We start from the raw sequence: 20,951 nt of genomic DNA, 5'->3' as shown, positions 1-20,951 counted from the left end.
CCGGAAGTCGTCACTCCGTGCCGCCGGCATGCGCGCGGAGCCTCCTGGGACGCGTAGTCCCGCGGCGGTGGAAATGGAGTCGCGCGAACGCCGTGCCAGCCCTAAATGTTTCTGCTGCCAGCCATCCTCCTGGGCCTCCGACCAGGCAGAATCCGGAGCTTGTGGCAATACAAAAACAAAGGCAGACGTTATAGTGCCGCGCTAAAACAGGCAAGAGGTTATATTTTAAAAGTCGGCCACCCTTGAGTGAAAGCTGAGACAGGAGGTCCCGAACCTATTTTGTACCTGGTTAAACGACAAATGCCGTTAAGACAAAAGCATTTACTATTATTACCCAAACGTGGCGTCTGAGGGGAAGTGTGGTGTCCGCGGGACGGAGGGGAGCTCGGAGCGGCGGGGTTGGAGCGCAGGCTTCAGCACCACGGAGAGGTCGCGGCCCTGAAGGCCTGCATGCCCAGCCTCCAGCTGCCCGGGAGAAGACGGGGTCCTGGCGAGTGCAAAGGATCGAGCCCCGGTGGTGCCCGTGCACGCAGGAGGTAGAGGCTGGGCCGAAAAGTCTCCGGGCTGCTGCAACCAGGGGCCGCGATTCACAATGCTGGAGGTGGGAACGCCGCAGGTGCCAAGCACAAGAGCAGAGCAACTTGAGGCAGCTCTGCTTCCATCAGTCGGATCCGACGCCCACTGTGTCCTCGCAGTTCGCTAGCCTTTCTTACCTCTTGCAGGGTGGAGGCGGAACCGGGCGGGGAGACAGGCGCTCCGCCCGACTCTCCTTGGGCAGGGGACGCTGAGGTACGGGAAGCAGGACTCTCAGAGCAGCACGAAGAGCCCCGAAACGGTGCTAGTGTTGGCCGAGGTCAGCTGCGGACCCCCCTCCCGAGGCGCTACTACGAAGTGCGAACAGGGGACAAGCCAAATTACCTCAGGGATGACCGCGGTCCTTTCCGCCCCTGACCTCGTCCCTCATCCCCACCCATCCCTGCCCTCTGCCTCTTTTCCTTACCCATCTCTGCTCTCTGCCCCTTTCCCTGCCCATCACCTCCCCCGCCCATCCCTGCTCTCTGCCCATCCTTGCTCTCTGGCCCTCCCTGTCTCTGCCCATCCCTGCTCTCTACCCATCCCCCTGCCCATCCCTGCTCTCTGCCTCTTTTCCTTACCCATCCCTGCTCTCTGCCTCTTCCCCTGCCCGCCCCCGGCCTCGCCCCTCCCCCAGCCCGCCCGCGCATCCCCTCCCCTCGGTCTGGTCTCCCCGCGCCCTCTGCGCCTGCGCGCGGCGCTGCGGGTGGTGGGCGCGGACGCCCAGGCCGGTCCTCCGCGGAAGACATTGGCCGCCGGCGGGGCCGGGCTCTGCCTCGCGCCTGTGGTGGGAGCACGTGCTGGGGGCGGGAGCAGCGGCCGCAGCTGTGGTGTCGTTACTTTGGGCAGGCGACGCAGGGGCGGCGGAGAGCGAGCGGCTGGACAGCCATGTAACCGCCACCGGGGAGGGCAGACGGGCTGGGGGCCAGACCAAAGGGCAAGCCCTGCCAGCGTTTGGAGTGGGGTGTCAAGTGGGGAAGGGAGATGTGGGAAGGGTCTAGAAGAGGGCCACGGAGAAGGGGAACCGGGGGTGGGGGTTAAGACCTTGATTTGAAAAGACAAAAACGAAGACACCTGTAAATCCAAGAAGGGAAAACAGCTGCTAGTCTAAGGAGACTCTCTTATTAATATTATTGTTATTCACAACTTGGCCATTAAGCTAGCTTCCTTCTTAAACCAGTTTGCTTTCCGAGTCGCCCTCTCCTTGGTGGTGGTGTGACCCACAAGTGTTTAGCACATTTAATCTGGAGCCCTGTTACAGAGGAACTTGGCCAAACGAGGATACTTCCATCTTCTTCCACACTTCCAGGAGACCTAGCCCTTAACACTGGGAGGAAAGCTGTGCTGGGGTGGTCTTCAGAATCCCTTCCAGCCCCTTTGTAAGGAAGCACCGCTCTTCACAGCTTGATGGTCTCTTTCCTAATATTGGTTGAAATTTGTGTCTTTCAATAGTTTTCAAACCTCATCCACACCCAGAAGAACCTTCATGGTGTTAGAAATACCGCAGCCCCAGGCATAGGTGAGTGCTGTTAGAGTAAAGTAGATTGGCTTTAACTGACTGTCAAAATATTGCCTTCATCATGCCCCTGCCTACTGAAATGCCTTGGTTCTGTTGGTTTAAAGCCCTTCCCAATCATTCCCTACTCCATGAAAGGATTCTTCCTGCCAGTGTTCACCGTGTAGAGCAGAGGAAGGTTGGACTGCATGCCCCTGTCTTCACTGTCATTGTTTCTCTTCCTTTTAGATGATTCTTTTAACATCGATGAAAATGAAGAAGATGATATAGGTAGATTAGTTTGCGCATGTCTGTTAACATTCTGTTTCAGTTTATCCTCATTTTTGCAGCTGAATGAATAATCAGTCTCCACCAGAAAATCACAGGATTTGTCTGTTTTTTTTCAGTTGGGAATATCACACTCACACACAAAACTTTAAAGTGAAGTATATGGGTCTTTTATAGATGTTGAATTGGGGCATATAACTAATAGATTGAAATTTTCATCCGACATGGAATAATCAGTCTCATGGAAATGGACATAGGTTTACCTGAGGTGTTACAACAGATAATAAAATATTCTCAATGCTATGTCGCTCTTTCTAGAACCTTTAAGATGACAGATGGGAATAGAGGCAGTTGCTTGCTTAACAATCACTAGGTCGGGAAAAGCAGGTTATTAGATGGCCATTCAGTAGTATTAATGTTCCTTCCTTTTATTTTTACTTTTGAAGTGGACTTGGCAGCTAATTCGCTCTTAAACAAATTAATCCGTCAGTCATTGGTAGAATCCAGTCACCGAGTTGAAGTCTTACAGAAGGATCCTAGCTCTCCACTCTATTCAGTAAAGACATTTGAAGAGTTGAGACTGTGAGTATTTTTTAGCTCTCTTCGTAAGAGAAAATGCTGGAAAGCACAACCTGGAAAAAGCTAACCTACTAATAGTAAAACCATCAGAACTGCCTTTTTTTTCCTAAATCACGTATACATATTACATCCAGCTGAACTACAGCTCAAAGAACACTAGGATACCTGAGTGTCCTAACAAAATGAACACATTGTTGTAGAAAACAAAATTTACTCTTGCACTGATAAGGGAGGAATACTAAAACAGACACTGCCCGTATTGCTAGTCTCCATATCAGAATCCAGATACAAGAGCATTGATGAGAAAAATATCAACGCCATTTGTGGAAAAAAAAAAAGCAGTGTATGTCAAATTACTTTCTACTTATGTAGAAAAGATAACCCTTCAGGAAAACTGGTATACTTCTCTTACTAGGTTTTTTTTCCTTTTTTGCTTTGTTTGAAACGAAGTTCAGCCTTGGACCCTTACCACCATACTTAGCTTGGGCTTGTAGCATAAACTCTTAGTTTAAGGGCTCAGCAGTACAGGCATGATTGTACTGTTTAGGAGTTGAGGTGTGAGTAAAAGTTTCTAACTTTTTAAAGCTCAGTTGCAGAGTGGCTTAATTTAGAATTCACCTTTCAAGTGTACATTTCTGAAGCTGCTTAGCAACCCAGGCTCTAGGTGGCTTTTTGTTTTGTTTTGTTTTTGACAGAAAAGAAGAGTTACTAAGAGGGATCTATGCAATGGGATTTAATAGACCTTCCAAAATCCAAGAGATGGCACTCCCCATGATGCTTGCACATCCGTGAGTTTCAAGTGTGGTTGTATTCTAACCTGGTTATTTTTATTCTTTTCAGTTCATGCCTGCATTATTGTATTGGTTTATGTCTAGTGGTCTCCTCTCTTCTGGAGACCCCAGAATCTCATAGCCCAGAGCCAGTCTGGAACAGGGAAAACAGCTGCCTTTGTCTTGGCAATGCTAAGCAGAGTGAATGCACTGGAACTATTCCCACAGGTAAGGAAAGACTGGCGGCGGGGGGTGGGGGGACTCCTTAGGATGCCATCGTGTCTTGGTGATAGGTGATAGTACTGAAATTTTGTGATTACTGCATTGATATGCTTGGGATAGACATTCTTCTGTAAGTTCAGAGAGCACTGGACAACCAAATGGGGCCGAGGTAGAAAACACAAGTTTTACAGTCCAACTAGAAATTCCGCTTACTAGCCACTCATCCTATTGGCCCAGTGTCACAGGCAAGTATGTGAATCTGGATCTTTTACCCTGTCTGTAAGGCAACGAATGATAGTGCCTCAAAATGAATAGATCTTAGCTGTTCTCTTCACCCTTGAGTCCTAATCTTGTGCCCAATGTGTAGAAATCACTCATTAAACATTGGGTTCATGAATGCATGGATAGATGGATGGATGGTTATAGGATTATCATACAGATTCAGTGACACAATATACATTTTTAATAGTATTCTTAGAATAAAGCAGGAATGTGATATTTGCTTGTCATACAACTGTGGAGCCAAGAGCTCATCTGTTCCCCCTCGGCGATTTAGCAGGAAAGGGAGCTGCTGCTTAGGTAGGAAGCATCTTTGCTGCATTTGCAGAGTGACTGAACAGTGTGACGCCCACTAACATGGTTCTGCTAGCCTAGTTTTCACATGTGAAAAATATCTGGTAGTCCCTGCTTCTCCAAGATGCACTTTCTGACTCACTTGACAAGCTGAGGTCCCATATGCACCAAGTAAATGCTGTAAGGAGCACAAGGGCTCTCTTAGCAAGCTCCCCCTATGATGAACAAGATAAGCTCTGGGCACAGAAGGCCTGGGAGACCTTGTACATTGTAGACAACCTCAGTGACATTATATTTGACACTCGGTAGTATCAGTGAAAGTTCTTCCGGGTAAGTTGTGCTTGAGCACATGTTTAAAAGTGCATGGAAAATTTTTTTGGCATTCTGATTTCCATCTCCATCACAGATCCCTGATGGAAACACATAAATGATTAGATGCCACCAGTTTCTTCCACCAGCCAGCATCACCATGTTTAGTTGGAATGGAATAAAACATCCTTCTGAGAGGTTGGTTGGTAGGGAGGTAGATAGGAAATGTAGATGGAGTGGATCAAGCAGGGACTGTTCTGGAAGGAGACAGACCTTTGGTGGTCAGAAGCAGTGCAGACTGAGCTCAGGCTATAACTGACTTTGGCTCCCTCTCTCTCATTGACTCACATCCTTCTCACATCCCATCAATCCCACACCAAAAAGGATGACTAGGAATGTGTGTGTCTGAATAACACTTTAGAGGAAAAGAAGTAAAGGCTAGCTGTTCCTGCATGTTCCTGCCCCTTCCCCTCTGTTACTTGGCACTCACCTCGAACGTGTTAACTTTTAAAGTATATTCAATTTAAACCACTCAACCTAAATCTCCAGTTTACCACTGCCCACAGTAGCATGACCGGAGTTGGAGGAACAACCTATAATTGAGAAAGTAGGAAATGAGACAGACAAAAGATAAAAAACTATGAAAGGGGGCAGCCAAAGGGAAGCCTCCTTCTCTGCGGAAGGAGATCAACCTAGAAGACTCACTGCCTCAGTCTTTTATTGAGGTGCTTTGGGAATCAGATTACAGCAGTGAATGTGACACAAATGTGGCTAGTTATATTCCATATTGCTGTTAACCAGCCAGTGTTTGATGATCAGGAAGCAATAGCGTGACCCAAGTGTAGAGGTCAGTAAGTGAATGTCTCAAGGATGTCTCAGAGCACACTGGCCTGTGGCCTTGGACCATTGCCCAACTGTGGACCCTTGTTCACAAGCCTCAGCGTTGGTCTTGCTCACGAGTTTTGCTCACTCGTGGACCATTGCCTGTAGAGTGCAGAGTTTGACTTCGATCTCCAGCACCAGCAGTCTGAACTCACAATTCCAGGAACAGCATGCTCTACTCTTCCACTCTTCCATATCAAGTCAGTGTTATTTTTTACAAATTACCAGGAGCTCCTAAGTCTCCATTTAGATTTCTGTAGTTCTCCCTGTAGAACTTTTATAAAGTTTGAACAATGGCTGGTATAAACTTTTCTCCTGCCCTCTTTTTCTGATAGTGCCTCTGCCTGGATCCTATTTATGAACTGGCTCTGCAAACTGGTCGTGTGGTTGAGCAGATGGGAAAATTCTGCTTGGACGTTCAAGTGATGTATGCCATTCGAGGGAATCGAAGTATGTACCAGTAAGCCATTGCTGCCCAAAAATGGCAGCTTCACCATTAACAGCAGTGTGGCTTCTCAGCTTTCTCATCGCTCTCTCTAAAGTGGGAGATTAATAGCACCTGTTTCTATTGTATTTGTGTGAGACTAGACTGTTTTGTGCAGAATGTTTTTTTTCTTCTCAGTGTTTCTCATATTAAACAGAGAAACTTCAAAACACTTAGAAGATAGGAGTGAGTCTTCCTATCCCACCAGACTTCAGCATAGCAATATTACTAACAGGACCTTGGCCTTTGTTTCTTGCCTTTTGTTTTGAGTTGCTCTAACCAAGTAAATGTGCTTGTTTTCACTGAGTATTTATTTTTAAGAAAAAAAATGGAGACTTTTATATACCATTCATTCTGTTGGCTACTTACACAGTGTTTTGTAATTTGTTTAATATAAAGAACTGATGTGCATTTAGGTTGTTTTTTCTTTGGGAAAGATTTGTAGTTCTCCTAGATGTGCAGTATTTCTGAAAGACAAAGTGACTTTTGAATGATCATGAGCTAGAATCAAATACACAAGTCTATTAAAATAAACTAGAAATTTGCAATTTTATCCTAAAACTGTACAAAGTCATAAACACCATGACCCTGAGGGTTTGCTCTTGAAAATCATTACAATCTGTGCTTTTGCTTATGAATTTTCTGTTGTGTTGCCCTGTTGGAGTGAGGCAATTTACATCTGAAGGAAAGCCTAAAACCCTTGTTTTCTCCTAGTTCCCAGAGGCACTGAGATCACCAAACAGATTGTCATTGGGACTCCTGGGACTGTCTTAGATTGGTGTTTTAAGAGAAAATTAATTGACTTGACTAAGATCCGTGTGTTTGTCCTGGATGAAGCTGACGTGATGATTGACACCCAAGGATTCTCAGATCAGAGTATTCGTATTCACAGAGCCATCCCTTCTTCCTGGGTCTCTGTCTTGGTGAACAGTGCCGTTTGCCTACTGCTCCTAACTATCCTTGTTGCTTAATTCCTTACCACCTCTGCCTCTAAAACAAATCCAAGTCTTCATTGTTTTCACTAGCTCGTAGGGTCTTTGGACTTCCACAGTTTTCCAGCATCTTCCCCTTCTTGGCTTTAGCGTTATAATACAACATTGCAGATGGAATCTACATGAGTCTACACAGTTTTCTAGTAGTGTTTTCTGTTTTAAGCAGAATCCTGAAGAGGTTCTGTTCAAACCTGAGAAGACTATTGGGAGGATCCAATAGATAACTAGACAGAGCGGAGAATACTATCACCTGGGACCAGGAGAGTGATGGTCTGGTCCTGACATGGTACCTGGTTCATAAATAAAGCATATCCTTTTCCTGTCCTGTCTAGTGGGATCACCCAAGGGTCTTAAAATTAGGTTACCAATCCCAATCTCAGACTTATTTAGACAATATGGTTTAGGAATTTGTATCACTTAGTTTTAAGTAACATGTTAAATTCAAATAGTATCATAAGAATTATAAACAGGAAATAAGGTTCCCTGCTCCACCCCCAAGTACTTTTTTCTGATACTGGCATTCACACTTTTAAATCATGTGTTTCCACTGCTATTGCTGATATTAGTCACTGCTGACTTCCTATTATGGTTGGTAGGAATTGGGATCTTCGGTACTGTCAGCCACTTCCCATTCATCTTCCCTGTATCACCTCTCCATGACTGTGTCGTGAGAGTTTAGTTAAGAGTCTTGTTTTATTAATATTAATAATGGAGTTATTAATCAGATACTCTCAATAAATAATAATAAAGTAGTAGTGTATTGTCATTATGTTCACTGCTTTGCTAAGCATTATCATAATTGTGTTTTTTCTGATACAGACTTTCTTATAATTTGATAATTGCCCTTTTTTCATCTAGATAGCTTCACTATATAGAGATCTTTGGTTTTTTCCTGAGCTATTCCATTAAGTATGTTATAAGTCAGTGACAGTTCTGAAGTCAATTACATTTTAAAAATTAATGCATTTCTGTTTTCTCTCAGAGATCTGTAGTCCCCTCCTTCTCGAGCTGTCTGACCTGAGTGCTTTCCAGGCCTCTGACACAGCTGCCCTTTGCTCTTTTACAGTTTTCAATATTTGCTGGACCCTGTTTCTTGGATTATTTCCACAATATGCTAGAGTATATTTTCTGTAATCAGTGACATGCTTTCATCTTCTTTTTTAATTCATGTTACTAGACGTTTAGTGCATCCTTTCATTCTTAAAATTTGTGCATGCCAATTCTAGGAAACTCGTTATTTCTTTCAGTAGGGAAGGAAACATCAGTATTTCACAGTGTTTCTGACTCTGATGCACACTTTATTTTAACCCTAGTTCTACATATTAGATGTATGTATTTTTTAGGCACTATTGCTTATTAAAAAAACATAAATGGAAAACTTTTTTTACAAAGAGAAGGTAAATAGAGCTATTCAGATATTATCTATACCCTAAAAATGTTTCCTTTTTATCTAATGGAACAGTTGGATGCTTGTTTTATTTCCAATTTCAATAATATCTCTCTGTAGCCTTCTTTAAAAAAAAAAAAAAAAACAAGATTTATTTGTTTGTATTGGAAAGTTGGATTTACAAAGAGAAGGAGACAGAAAGATCTCCCATGTACTCTTTCACTCCCCAAATGGCTATAGTGGCCAGAGCTGAACTGGTCCAAAGCCAGAAGCTTCTTCCAGGTCTCCCACGTGGGTGCAGGGTTCCAAAGCTTTGTGATGTCCTCTACTGCTTTCCCAGGCCACAAGCAGGCAGCTGGATGGGAAGTGGAGCAGGTGGAACCCGAACCGGAGCCCACATGGGATCCTGGCACGTGCAAGATGAGGACTGTAGCCACTAGCCTACCTCACCTGCTTTCATGTGGTGATCCAACTAAAAACAGCCAAATGTAAAATTTATTTTGACTTACATATCTGCTCTAAGATAATGTTTACTAGCATTAGTCCAATGTGATACTATCTGATAAAAATGTTAAGTGTGAACAATTAAGATTTCACTTACAACAGTATGTTTTTATTTATTTATTTTATAATTTTATCCTTTAGTTTTATTTTTTTTCAACTTTGAGGCATAAGTGACAAAAATCATATGTATTCAGATATATAGTTTGATGTTTTGACATACATTGTGATTTCTGCAATCTAGCTAATAATATATCTATCACCTTACAATTACCTTTTCATTTTGTTTTCTTAAAAACTTATTTCTAAGGCTCTAAAGATGCCTTTCCTTAATATCATATTCAATGTATTTCAAAATTGGAGAAGGTTATTTTTTTTGTCTCAAACTTTGAAAATATGATGCCATGGCCAGCCAGCATTTTTTTAAAAGATTTATTTATTTCTATTGCAAACTCAGATATACAGAGAGGAGGAGAGAAAGAGAAGAAGCTCTTCCATTCGATGGTTCACTCCCCAAGTGAGCGCAACGGCTGGTGCTGTGCTGATCTGGGAGCCGGGAACCAGGAACCTCTTCCTGGTCTCCCACGCAGGTGCAGGGTCCCAAAGGTTTGGGTTGTTCTCTACTGCTTTCCCAGGCCACAAGCAGGGAGCTGGATGGGAAGTGGAGCTGCTGGGATTAGAACTGGCATCCATATGGGATTCCAGTGTGTTCAAGGCAAGGACTTTAGCCACTAGGCCACGCCACCAGGCCCCAGCCAGCATTTTTAATCTTTGCAGTGGCCAGCAACAGTGACAGTCATCTTACAAGCTTATGCTGAGGAAGCTGTCACCTTTCATTTCTATAGAGTTAGAAATATTAGGTGGTTCTGCAAGTTTTAAAGAAATGGAAAAACAGTCGTGAAAGGCTCAGTATCAAAGATAAGCATACCGTACCACCTTTTTAGAAATCTTTTGAGGGGTTGGTATTGTGGCATAGTAGGTTAGGTTGCTGCAAACATCCCATATAGTGCCAATTCATGTCCTGACTGCTCCAGTTCTTATCCAGCTCCATGCTGGAGTGTCTGAGACAGCAGCAGAAGGTGGCCCCACCTGGCCCCAGTCACCACAGCTATTTGAGGAGTGAACCAACAAGTGAAATATCTCCCTCTTGCGTTCTCTCTCTCTCTCTCTTGTTGTGCAACTATTTTTCAAATAAATACATGAATCTGGTTTTTAAGAAAAAAGGTTATATACAAAATTGCAAGGCATTTAGCTTTTTTTTTTTTAATGGCACTTTATGACCTGAATCGGATTTGCTAAAAAGTTATCCTTGCATTGTCTACTCCATTTGCAGATAACTGAGTAGAGGCTAGTTTGTTTTTGGATCAGGTATGAAAAATATGTTGTCTTATATTTTGTTTTATTAAAACTTCATAGAAGTTAAAAAGATGTTTTGAGGCCCTATTTCTGCTAATCAAAGCATGTTAAGAGGGAAGAACTTTTTTGTTAGTGCTGGGATTTGAGATATCACTTCCATGCTGTTGGTAAAATCAGAATGCACTCTAACCTGCTAGAGATGTGATATCTCTCATCCACATTTCCCCCATTTGTTCACCCACTTGACATTTTACTTGCAACCTCTGAACGAGGAAATGTTAACTGTGCTCTGTTCAGAGGGCTCTCGGGAATGATAGAATAAGGCATGTCTGTGTATGGCCAGCCAACTCAACACCCACTCTTCAGCTGGGCACTGGTGCTTTTGGAGAAGGAAAAATAAGAAAACTTTCAGCGCTGTGTTTCTTGCCCTAAATGTGTAAGATTGTCTGCAGATAGGCTCTTGTTGTTCCCTTCCCCATCACATCCAACCCCAGACTTTTCCTGGCACATCATGGTGTGTGTTTGTTTATCTTTCGCTGCAGTTGTGTGTGTCCTTCAGTCATTAAAACAACACAGTGATTTAGCTCTCTCTATCTGGTGGTATTCTCTGATTATTTCCTTCCTGTACATTGTGGATGGAATGTCTGATGTCACTCTGAATTTTTCACTCCAAGTGTTTTTTTACTTTTTCAGCATTATTTGTGAATCATCCAAGTTTTGTTTGCTCCAGTCTATTTCACAGCAGAACTTACCTTTGCACATCTAGTCGTGCTTGGCTAGCATTTCATGAGGAGTTAAGTAGTAATTGACAGCTCTGTGTGCATCAGTGGAACTTGTCCCTTGGGAAGCTTCCTTTAGGATGGCTGTCCTCTGGAGGGCACTACGACTATGATATATCTCTCTTCTTCTTTGTGGCAGTTGGAGTCTGGCCAGTTCCTGGCATTTTGGAGCAGAACGGAAAGGTTCTACCATGTGATATGCATTCTTCTCTTTGATGTCTTATATTCAGGGTATACTCTAGTGACAAATCCTTACACAAAATACATGTCTAGTATTCTGCATACCTAGCTGCTTAAAGTAGGGGAGCCAAGTGATGTTTACACATAGTTTCAGCCAGCCGTCCTCCTGAAAATAATCCTAACCAGACATCAAAACCGTCATGCTCTTACCAATAAGTCTACATGTACACGTTAGTAAATGAAAAATTCAGAACTCCAGGAAAAATGAAATGGTCAAATAAGGCAAAGAAAATCCCTTTCATTTTCGACTCAAGACAGTGAAAAGTAAAAATTAGAACATCTATGTTTATTTAGCCTTCAATTTTTTTCAGTTTTTCTTCCTTTAGCTTGAAACAAAGTTACATTAGTGATGTTCTGTAGAAATGTAAGTCCAACCATATGTGTAATTTTAGATTTTCTAGTAGTCACATTAAATGTACACAGAGAGAGGAGAGATAATTGGGCATTTAGCCTGGTGGCTAAGACACCCATATCCCACATTAAGGTGCCTGGCTTTGATTGCTGGCTGTGGCTCCTAACTCCAGCTTGTTCCTGATGCAGACCTGACCTTGTAAACAGTGGTGATGGCTCCAGTGCGTTCTTGCCACCCACGTGGAAGAGCTGGATGCCATTCCTGGCTCCTGGCTTAAGCCTGGCTCAGTCCCAATCATGGGTTTGCATTTGAATTGTGAATCCAGGGATAGGAGTACTCTCGCCTTCTCGCTGCCTCTTAAATAAATGAAAAGTCTTTTAAAAACATGAAAATAAGATTGTATTCTATTTAACCCAAGGTTTCAAGTTATGACAATGAGTAGTCAATATAAAAATAATGTACACAGTTTACTTTCTTTTTTGTATACTAAGCCTGTTTCCCTTGTCACCCTTTAGCTTTGTGTGACATTATAACCATGGAGAGCATCCATGAGTCTGCCTCACCTCAGGAGAAAACTAGCACCAGAAACCTCAAACCCTGCAAAGCAGATGCCTCAACTTTGCTCTGAGCTCTGCATTCCACTCATGTATTTATATATGTTGTTGGCAGTAAGGAGGGGCAGGGCACATGGCTGTTTGCTTGAAGATGCAGCTTGCCATGGCAGGCAGGTGCTCACTTGGGCAGGTGTGCTCAAAGCAGCTGATAGCAGGCCTGAGGTGCTGGCAGGAAAATGGCAACACAGCAGCTGTGTGATCGCTGTCTACCCTTCTCTTTGACAGAGCTTTACCCTCCGAATGTCAGATGCTCCTCTTCTCAGCAACCTTTGAGGACTCGGTGTGGCAGTTTGCTGAACGAATCATTCCTGATCCTAATGTTATCAAGTTGCGTAAAGAGGAGCTGACCCTGAACAACATCAGACAGTATTACGTGTTATGCGAGAACAGGAAAGACAAATACCAAGCACTGTGCAACATTTATGGTGGTATCACTATCGGCCAGGCCATCATCTTCTGTCAGGTAATCCCTGCTGAGCGTGTGTTCAGATTTCCCTGCACAGGAGCGTGGGGAACAGTAACAATAAATGCCATTTTATGAAGCAGTGTTTTCAGCCCATTTCATGTGTTAACTAGTTTACTTATCAGAGCAGCTCTGAAATGAGGCTATTTGTATTTTATGAGTGACACTTGAAAAGTTTCAGTAATGAAATGGGATCTACAATATGATATGAAATAGCCTTCTTATTTAGAGGAGTTTCTTCTAACACTTCCACATTTAGTAGGTTGATGTTGATTGAAGCTTTTACAGAACATTCTTAAGAATGTTACTGTTGTTATCACCCTGTTTGAATTTTTGGCTAAAGCACCTGCCTGGCCTACAGACAGCACTGAAAATGTGTTCACAGAATAAAAGCTTAGTTGTGGGAGCCAGCATTGAAGTACAACATTTGGGACAGCCTTATATCAGAAGGCCAGCACAAGTCCCAGCTTTCTGCTAATGTGCCTGAGAAGGCAGTGGATGATAACCCAAGTGTTTGGATCCCTGCTACCCATGTAGAAGACCCAGAGCAGATGGAGTTCCTGGCCCAGCCTTGGCTGTTGCAGGCTCTTGGAGAGTGAACCAGGAACTGCAAAATCTCTCTCTCTCACTCTGTTACTCAACCTTTCCAATTAAAAAGAGAGAAAAGAAAGGGGGGAAATGAAGGGAAGGGAGAGAAATGAGGAAGGAGAAGAGCAGGGTAAAGGGAAAGGAATGGGAAGTGCCCACCCCGGGCGGCTTGGTGACTTCAGGCAGGCTACTCGGCATTTTGAAATTTGGGAACGTTTGTTCTTGTCTTTAAACATATAAAACTAGTAACTGTTTCATTACATTGTTGTGAATGCACATGACCCTAGCACATGTAAAGATTTCATTTGGGTGCCTGGCACACATTAGCGTCATTATTGTTATTGCATTGAATCATTTTGTCATTCTATCACCATGTTAAGTAAGTGAAACATGTTTATATCCATTTCACGGATGACGAACTGAGAGATTGTGACCCTTAGACACAGCGGCAGAGGGAGCGTCCCATGGCACATTGCAAGGCTGCTCAAGGAAGGAGGGAGAAGCGAAGCTCTCAGCTCACTTCCTCCTGTGCACTGCCCCAGACACATGAGCATTGCCAGCGCAGCCAGTCTCATAAAACAGGGTGTGCAATGGCTCTCGTGTTTCCACACAGACTCGTCGAAATGCCAAATGGCTGACTGTAGAAACGATGCAGGATGGTCACCAGGTGTCCTTGTTAAGCGGAGAGCTGACCGTGGAACAGTGGGCTTCCATCATCCAGAGGTTTCGAGATGGGAAAGAGAAGGTTCTTATGACAACCAACGTGTGTGCTCGAGGTGTGTGTGTGTTTTTAAAATCTGGTATTGGGATATAATTTTACTTAGGATAAAATGTATTCTTCTTAAGTGTGTAGATCAGTAAGTCCTTGTGAGAGTCACATAGCCATCACCATATGCAAAGGACAAAACATTAACTCCCCAAACTTCCTCATGCTGTTTTGCGGTCTCCTCCTCTCAGAATTATTGGCAACAGCTGAAGATATTTCTGTTTCTAAGTTTTTGCCTCTCCTGGGATGCCTTATAAATGAAGTCAAATAGCACAGTGATTTTGAGTTTCATCGCTGCTGTTTTTATGTGTTAGCATTTGTCCCTTTGTACTATTCGTAGTAGTAATGTACACCAGTGGTGTGATGTACCATTGTAATGTACCATAGGTGGAGCATTACACCATTGAAGGCGATCTGGATTGTTTCCAGTTTGGAGCTATCTTTAATAAAGCTATAATAAAAAGTCATATACAGGTCTTTGGGATCGTATCTGTTTTTGTCTCTTAGGTAGATACCTGCAAGTAAGATTCCTAGGTCATATGATGAGTGTACATTTAGCTTTCTAAGATGCTGAAAAATTCTTTCCCACAGTGGTTGTATCATTTTTGCATTCCCATCAGTAATGTCGGAGAGCTCCAGTTGCTCTGTATCCTTGCCAACAACTGGTATTATGACTTTTAGTAATTTAATCATTCTAGTAGGTATGTAGTTCTGTATCGTTTCGGTGTGTATTTGCATTCTTCTAATAATTAATGATGTTGAATATCTCTGAGGAGTTTTTTAAATGTTTATACTTTTAATTACTGAGAAAAGTCTTATTTTTTTTTTCAAGAGAAGCTTTCCTGCTTTTTTCATCTGTCCTCATATCCCTGCTTGGTTTTCACACTTAAATTGTATTTCCTAGTTCATTCTTAGTTCAGCAAGTAGGGCTGAGAACCCTCTGTATTGGGAATCTGTCCTCTGATGAGTAGCCTGAAAAAGGGTGAAGTCACTGGTCCTTCACCACTGCCTGTTTCAGCTGGTGCCACCCAATGGAACTGCTTGAAATGATGAAAGTGTGCTGTGCTGTGAAGTGTGACTAACATTATTAAGGGACTGAATTATTTAAATTTAAATATCCACATAGAATTATCAGTTACCATACTGGACAGCACAACTCTTTAGACCCTAAAGTAGAGGTTGAATACCTTGTTTTCTGCCAGAGGTCATTGAATATTATAACATCACCTGTGGGCCATGCAAAATAATCAATTTAAATATTAACCTGCTGCCGGCATTGTGGCATAGCAGGTATAAGTGCTGTCTGTTATCCTGGCATCCCACACAGGCACCAGTGCATGTTCCAGCTGTCCCACTTCTAATCCAGCTGCCTGCTAATGGCCTGGGAAAAGCAATGGAAAATGGCCCAACTGTTTGGGCCCCTGTCACCCACATGGGAGATAGATGAAACTCATGTCACCTAGCTTTGATCTGGTCCAGCACTGGCCATCATAGATACCTGAGGAGTGAGCCAGCTGTTGAAAGATGTTGAAAGATCTTACTTCTCTCCCTCTCCCCCCTCCTCTCTCTCTGCCTCTCTTTAACTCTGAATTTCAAAATACATTTTTAAATAAAAAGAAGAGTAATAGGCCTGCTATAGATTTACTGAATTTTGAGTCTGACCTGCCATTGCTTTGACATACCAACCAAGTGATTTCACAGGTGTTACACTGCCTGCAGGCCAAATGTTCCCCTCCCTGCCCTAAATTACACAGAGTCCAGGGTGCTGCAGAGGAAGCTGGCAGGGCGTCACTACCCAGGCAGCTTTCTAGTGTTGCAGGGTGAAAGGCACCAAGTTAGAGAAGTCTTTGTAGGCAACACTAGACTTCAAAGAGTTGTGGTTCACTTGGATGAGAATTTGTAGTTTGAGAAATGGGCAGATCTTGTGACTGAAGTGTGGTACTTGTGAGTCAAGGGAGGAGAAGGTAAAACTTTAGGTGCTTTGAGGTCTTGAATTGTTTGAGTGGTGGGTTGTAAACACATTCTGCCCTGGACGTTGATGTATTGATTGTCTTAGGTGAGAGTAGAGGAGTGGGTTCAGAGACAGGGAGACTAGTTTGGAGTTGAGGCACAGGTTAATAAAGATCCAAGGCTGACTTGTTGTGTAACAGGTTAAGCATTCCATATCAGAGTGGCAGTTCTGGCCCCAGCTCCTCTACTTCCAGTCCAGCTCCCTGCTAAGGTGCATAGAAAGGCAGCAGAAAATGACCCAAGTACTGGGCCCCTGCCCCTTGTCGGGGAGGCTGAGACAGAATTACTAGCTCCTGACTTCAGCCTGGCCCAGGTCTGATGGTTGCAGCCATTTAGGGAGAGAAGCAGCAGGTGGAAGATCTCTCTTCTTCCTTCCCTTTTTCCACTCTTCTCTGCCCACACTCATCTGTCTGTCTTTCCCTCTCTGTCACGCTGCCTCTCAAGTGACTTTAAGAGAATAGAACCTTGCTAGCACATTGATCAAGGGATGCAGCAAAGCTGGGATCTCATAATGGATCAAGGGTGCAAGGCCTAGGGGCCTGCTAGGGACTTGGCACAGTAGAGGCAGAGGGGAGTGTGGCTGCTCTGTGGTCTTGGTGAGAGACCTCTCCCTCTCCTTCCCTCACTCCCTCACACCCTCCCCCACCATCCATCCCTCACACACACACAGAAACCCCCATTCACACAAGCATGTGCGTACTTTGTGCATGTTTAGTCTGTTGGTGCTATCACCCTGCGTCACAGCATGGAAGCAACTTTCTGAGCAAAGCACCGATTTCAGTCCTATAAAACTAGCCTCTATTTATACATTGTATCTTTGACAAGAACTCCCTCAGCAAGCATGGTCCCTGAATGGCTGTGTCCTGTCGAAAATGTCCCAGGACCCTGTGGTGTTTTTCCTCTTCCAGGGATTGATGTGAAGCAGGTCACGATTGTTGTGAATTTCGATCTCCCTGTCAACCAATTAGAGGAGCCGGACTATGAGACGTACCTCCACCGCATAGGGCGCACAGGACGCTTTGGGAAGAAGGGCCTTGCCTTCAACATGATTGAAGTGGATAAACTGCCCCTGCTGATGAAGATTCAGGAGCACTTCAGTGAGTGCTTCCACTGTGGCTTCAGCTCAGGCCTCTGCTGCTACCAGGGCTGTTGGGCATTGGGGAGCTCAGGCCTAGGAGCTCGCAATAAAGGGCAGGCTGATGCCATCCAAAGGGAGATTCGGATTCCCAGGGCCAGGGTGCTTGTCGGAGGTGACTGAGTACAGAATTGGCATGTGGTGCCTCAGGAGAAGCATTCAGATCAGCTGGAACTAGTGATGTGAGTTCAGTTGTCCACACTGCAACTCCCTCTGGAATCCAAAGCAGCTTTTCTCATCCCATAATGAACTGTAAGCTACGTAATCAGGTCCTTTAAGATCAGCTTCCCCTTTTGTTACTCGTTTCATCTCTGCCCTAGTCTCCCATACAGGATGGATGCTGAATTCTAGCTCTGCAGCTCCTCTTCCAGCCACGTCTTCACAGGGCAGGGGCCTTGCACTGGACAAGTGCACCCTGATGGAGCTTTGTGATTTGGGATCTGCCCTAAAGTCCACAATGTGTGTGGGGAGCAGACCTGGAGAAGCATCTTTGTCTTCAAGGACAGTGGTGCTCAGCCTTTGTTGGAAGCAGTGAGCACTATCCAGGAAGATGCAGCCTGGCACACAGATGCCATCTGAACTCTTTATTTTAAAGGGATGTCGACAGTCGCTCCTCCCCTGACCCTCCAGAGAAGTACATTAAGCACCTCTCTGTGAGGCTAGCAGGAGGAGCCAGACTGTTTGCTAGAGAATCCCAAGGACCTGCTCTTGAGAAAGAACAGCAGTGTAGGATCCTCAGTCCTCCCTAGGGTGTCATCACGGTCACTGCCCACACTTTGCGCCCCCAAGGTATCTAGATAAGTGTGTTCTAAGGGCAGGTGCATTCAATATTCTTTGCTCTTTTAGTTAGTATTGGTTGGGTTGGTTTTTTGTTTCTTTTTTTTTTTTAAGATCTAATTATTTTGGGGTGTGGCATGGTAGCCTAGTGGCTTAAAGTCCTTGCCTTGCACACACCAGGATCCCATATGGGCACTGGATCATATCCTGGCACACCGCTTCCCGTCCAGCTCCCTGCTGTGGCCTGAAAAAGCAGTGGAGGATGGTCCAAAGCCGTAGGACCATGAACCTGCATGGGAGACCCAGGGAAAGCTCCTGGCTCCTGGCTTCAGATCACAGCTCCAACCATTGCAACCACTTGAGGAGTGAACCAGTAGATGGCAGATCTTTTTCTCTGTATCTCCTTCTCTCTATAGATCTGCCTTTCCAATACAAATAAATAGATTTTTTAAAGGTTTATTTGTGTTTTTTTTACAAAGTCAGATATACAGAGAGGAGGAGAGACAGAGAGGAAGATCTTCTGTCTGATGATTCACTCCCCAAGTGACCGCAATAGCCGGTACTCGCCGGTCTAAAACCAGAAGCCAGGAACTTCCTCCAGATCTCGCACACAGGTGCAGGGTCCCAACGTTTTGGGCCGTCCTTGACCACTTTCCCAGGCCACAAGCAGGAAGCTGAATGGGAAGTAGAGTAGATTAGAACTGGCGCCCATATGGGATCCCAGCATGTTCAAGGGGAGGACTTTAGCCGCTAGGCTATAGCACCGGGCCCAAATAGATCTTTTTTAAATAGATCTTTTTTCTTATTAAAAAATCTGTACATATTTTAGACCCACCACAATGGCCCAGTAGCTAAATCCTCACTTTGTACCTACTGGGATCCCATATGGGTGCCAGTTCTTGTCCCGGCTGCCCCACTTCATTTACAGCTTCCTATTCATGGCCTAGGAAAGTTAGCAGAGGATGGCTCAAAGCTTTGAGACACTGCACCGAGGTGGGAGACCCAAAAGAAGCTCCTGGCTCCTGCTTCGGATCAGCTTAACTCCAACCATTGCAGCCATTTGGGGAGTGAACCAGGAAACTGGTTGGGAAGTGGGGCAGCTGTAACAGGAACCACGCCCATATGGGACCCCAGCACTTGCAAGGGGAGGATTAGCCAGTCGAGCCGTTGGGTTATTTGATACATTTCTCATGTTCCACCTCAGGGCTTTCTGTGCAGGACGTCACAGGAACAATTATTTCCAAAGGTTTTGCTATCTTAAATTCCAAATTAGGTGACATGAAGTTCCCCCTAGATCCAGACTAAGACTATTTCTATTGTCTTTTGTTCTTTCAGACCAAAATATTAAGCAGCTGGACCCTGAAGACATGGATGAGATTGAAGAGACTGAATACTAAAGAAAGAACTTTATTGTTTGTGAAATATCCTAGTTTAAGTGAGAATGTCCCCGTGGGTTTTGAAGGTAATTTTTTTTCAATGTTTGAGGCTCTTTCAACAAAAAGACTTTTGAAGATGGCATAGTCATGGTATTTGTTCAGAGACTTGAGATCTTTCTGAAACCAGGTTGATGTGAAGCACGTGATCTTTTTGATACAGATAAATGTCTCCTTGGGCTACTGGAGTGGTTTGGGATTTATGTTTTTATAGCACTGTCTCCTGTGAGGACCCTACAGTACCACTAGGTGGCAGGAGAACGTTGCTGGTTTGGAAATTTGAGCTAGTCGGCCAACCAGGAAAGCTCAGGTCTTCAGGTCTCGGCACCCTTTCCTGCCCTTGATGCCTCGCCGCCTCCACCCCTTCACCCTCTTCTCTTGGTGCACACACATTCCTAGGTGAGAATAAAATCTTTAAAATCTTCAAAAATGTGAAACAAGTTAGAAGAGAGGGCATTTTACATTTTTAATGTCAAGTAACATACAGAATTTCAGAATACTTTTCTGTTGTGCTTCTCCCTGTCTTCACATTAAAGATGATAGTCTCCATTACTTATTTTGTAGTCTCTGGAAAATGTGGTTTTATTAGAGGCTTTTTTTAAATATTAAATACATTTTTTATTATATTTTTGACAATCTTTACATTGTTGACTAGGGTAAAAAGGTACAAGGGCTATAGGGAAGTGGGTAAGACTATTAGTTCCCTATTGTTTCCTTCATGTGTCTGAGGTAAAGGGAATATTAAGGGAGAAGCCCCACTCAGTCTCCCACCCACCCCAGGTCCCGGATGTGGGGCATGCTCTGAGATCCTTGCTCAAGTGGTTTTGATAGTTCACCAGTTATGAATCGCTGCCAGTCTCGCCACTCCAGGCACGATGAGGTCATTAAAGAATCTACTGATTGACATAGTCCATCATAGAGTCTCCATTTGTCCAGTATTTCGCTGCCAACATATAGCTGAGGTGGTGGATTGACCTGTTCTGTCTTCCGTCTTTTCTTGGTTAGGGTTCTGAGTCCACCATTTCGATTGGGGAGATCCCCAAAAGAAACTTTGAGGTGTTCCCAGACCAGATTCTTGTATGTACTAGCAAGTATAGGGCCCGCCACAGTGCACTGCCACGATCAGCTGGTGGTTGCAGTTGCTGGGTTGGTTTTGTTTTCAGCCCTGACTTCCACTGGAACCAGTGGGTATTGCAGTCCAGTCTGGTTCTGCCCAGCACACACTCGGCCCTCACATAAACCAGTGGGAGCTATTACAGGCTTTTCTTAAAAGCAGGCAGTAAGGGTGAAAGGAGTAAACCATTCACCTTATTAAAAAAAAATAACATTTTAAGAAAACAAGTTTTACTTTTAAGAACTTAAAAAGTGTATCTAAGAATCCTG

The 20,951-nt window shown here is 44.1% G+C and overlaps 1 protein-coding gene across 1 annotated transcript; it reads left to right on the top strand.

Annotated features, from left to right (window-relative positions):
• The first annotated feature begins 28 nt into the window (after positions 1-28).
• DDX25 (DEAD-box helicase 25) lies at positions 29-19,629 on the top strand. Its single transcript, XM_058662340.1, has 15 exons — positions 29-164; positions 723-891; positions 1,211-1,463; positions 2,026-2,092; positions 2,318-2,359; positions 2,803-2,938; positions 3,631-3,723; positions 3,831-3,933; positions 6,027-6,141; positions 6,890-7,057; positions 9,652-9,661; positions 12,622-12,859; positions 14,061-14,223; positions 17,132-17,320; positions 19,471-19,629. The coding sequence occupies exons 1-15, from the start codon at positions 29-31 to the stop codon at positions 19,530-19,532; spliced, it is 1,944 nt and encodes a 647-aa protein (XP_058518323.1). The 3' UTR covers positions 19,533-19,629.
• The last annotated feature ends 1,322 nt before the right edge of the window (positions 19,630-20,951 follow it).

Source organism: Ochotona princeps, chromosome 4, assembly GCF_030435755.1.
Source record: "Ochotona princeps isolate mOchPri1 chromosome 4, mOchPri1.hap1, whole genome shotgun sequence".
Lineage (NCBI taxonomy): Eukaryota > Metazoa > Chordata > Mammalia > Lagomorpha > Ochotonidae > Ochotona > Ochotona princeps.
This window is presented reverse-complemented; position numbering and strand designations above follow the sequence as displayed.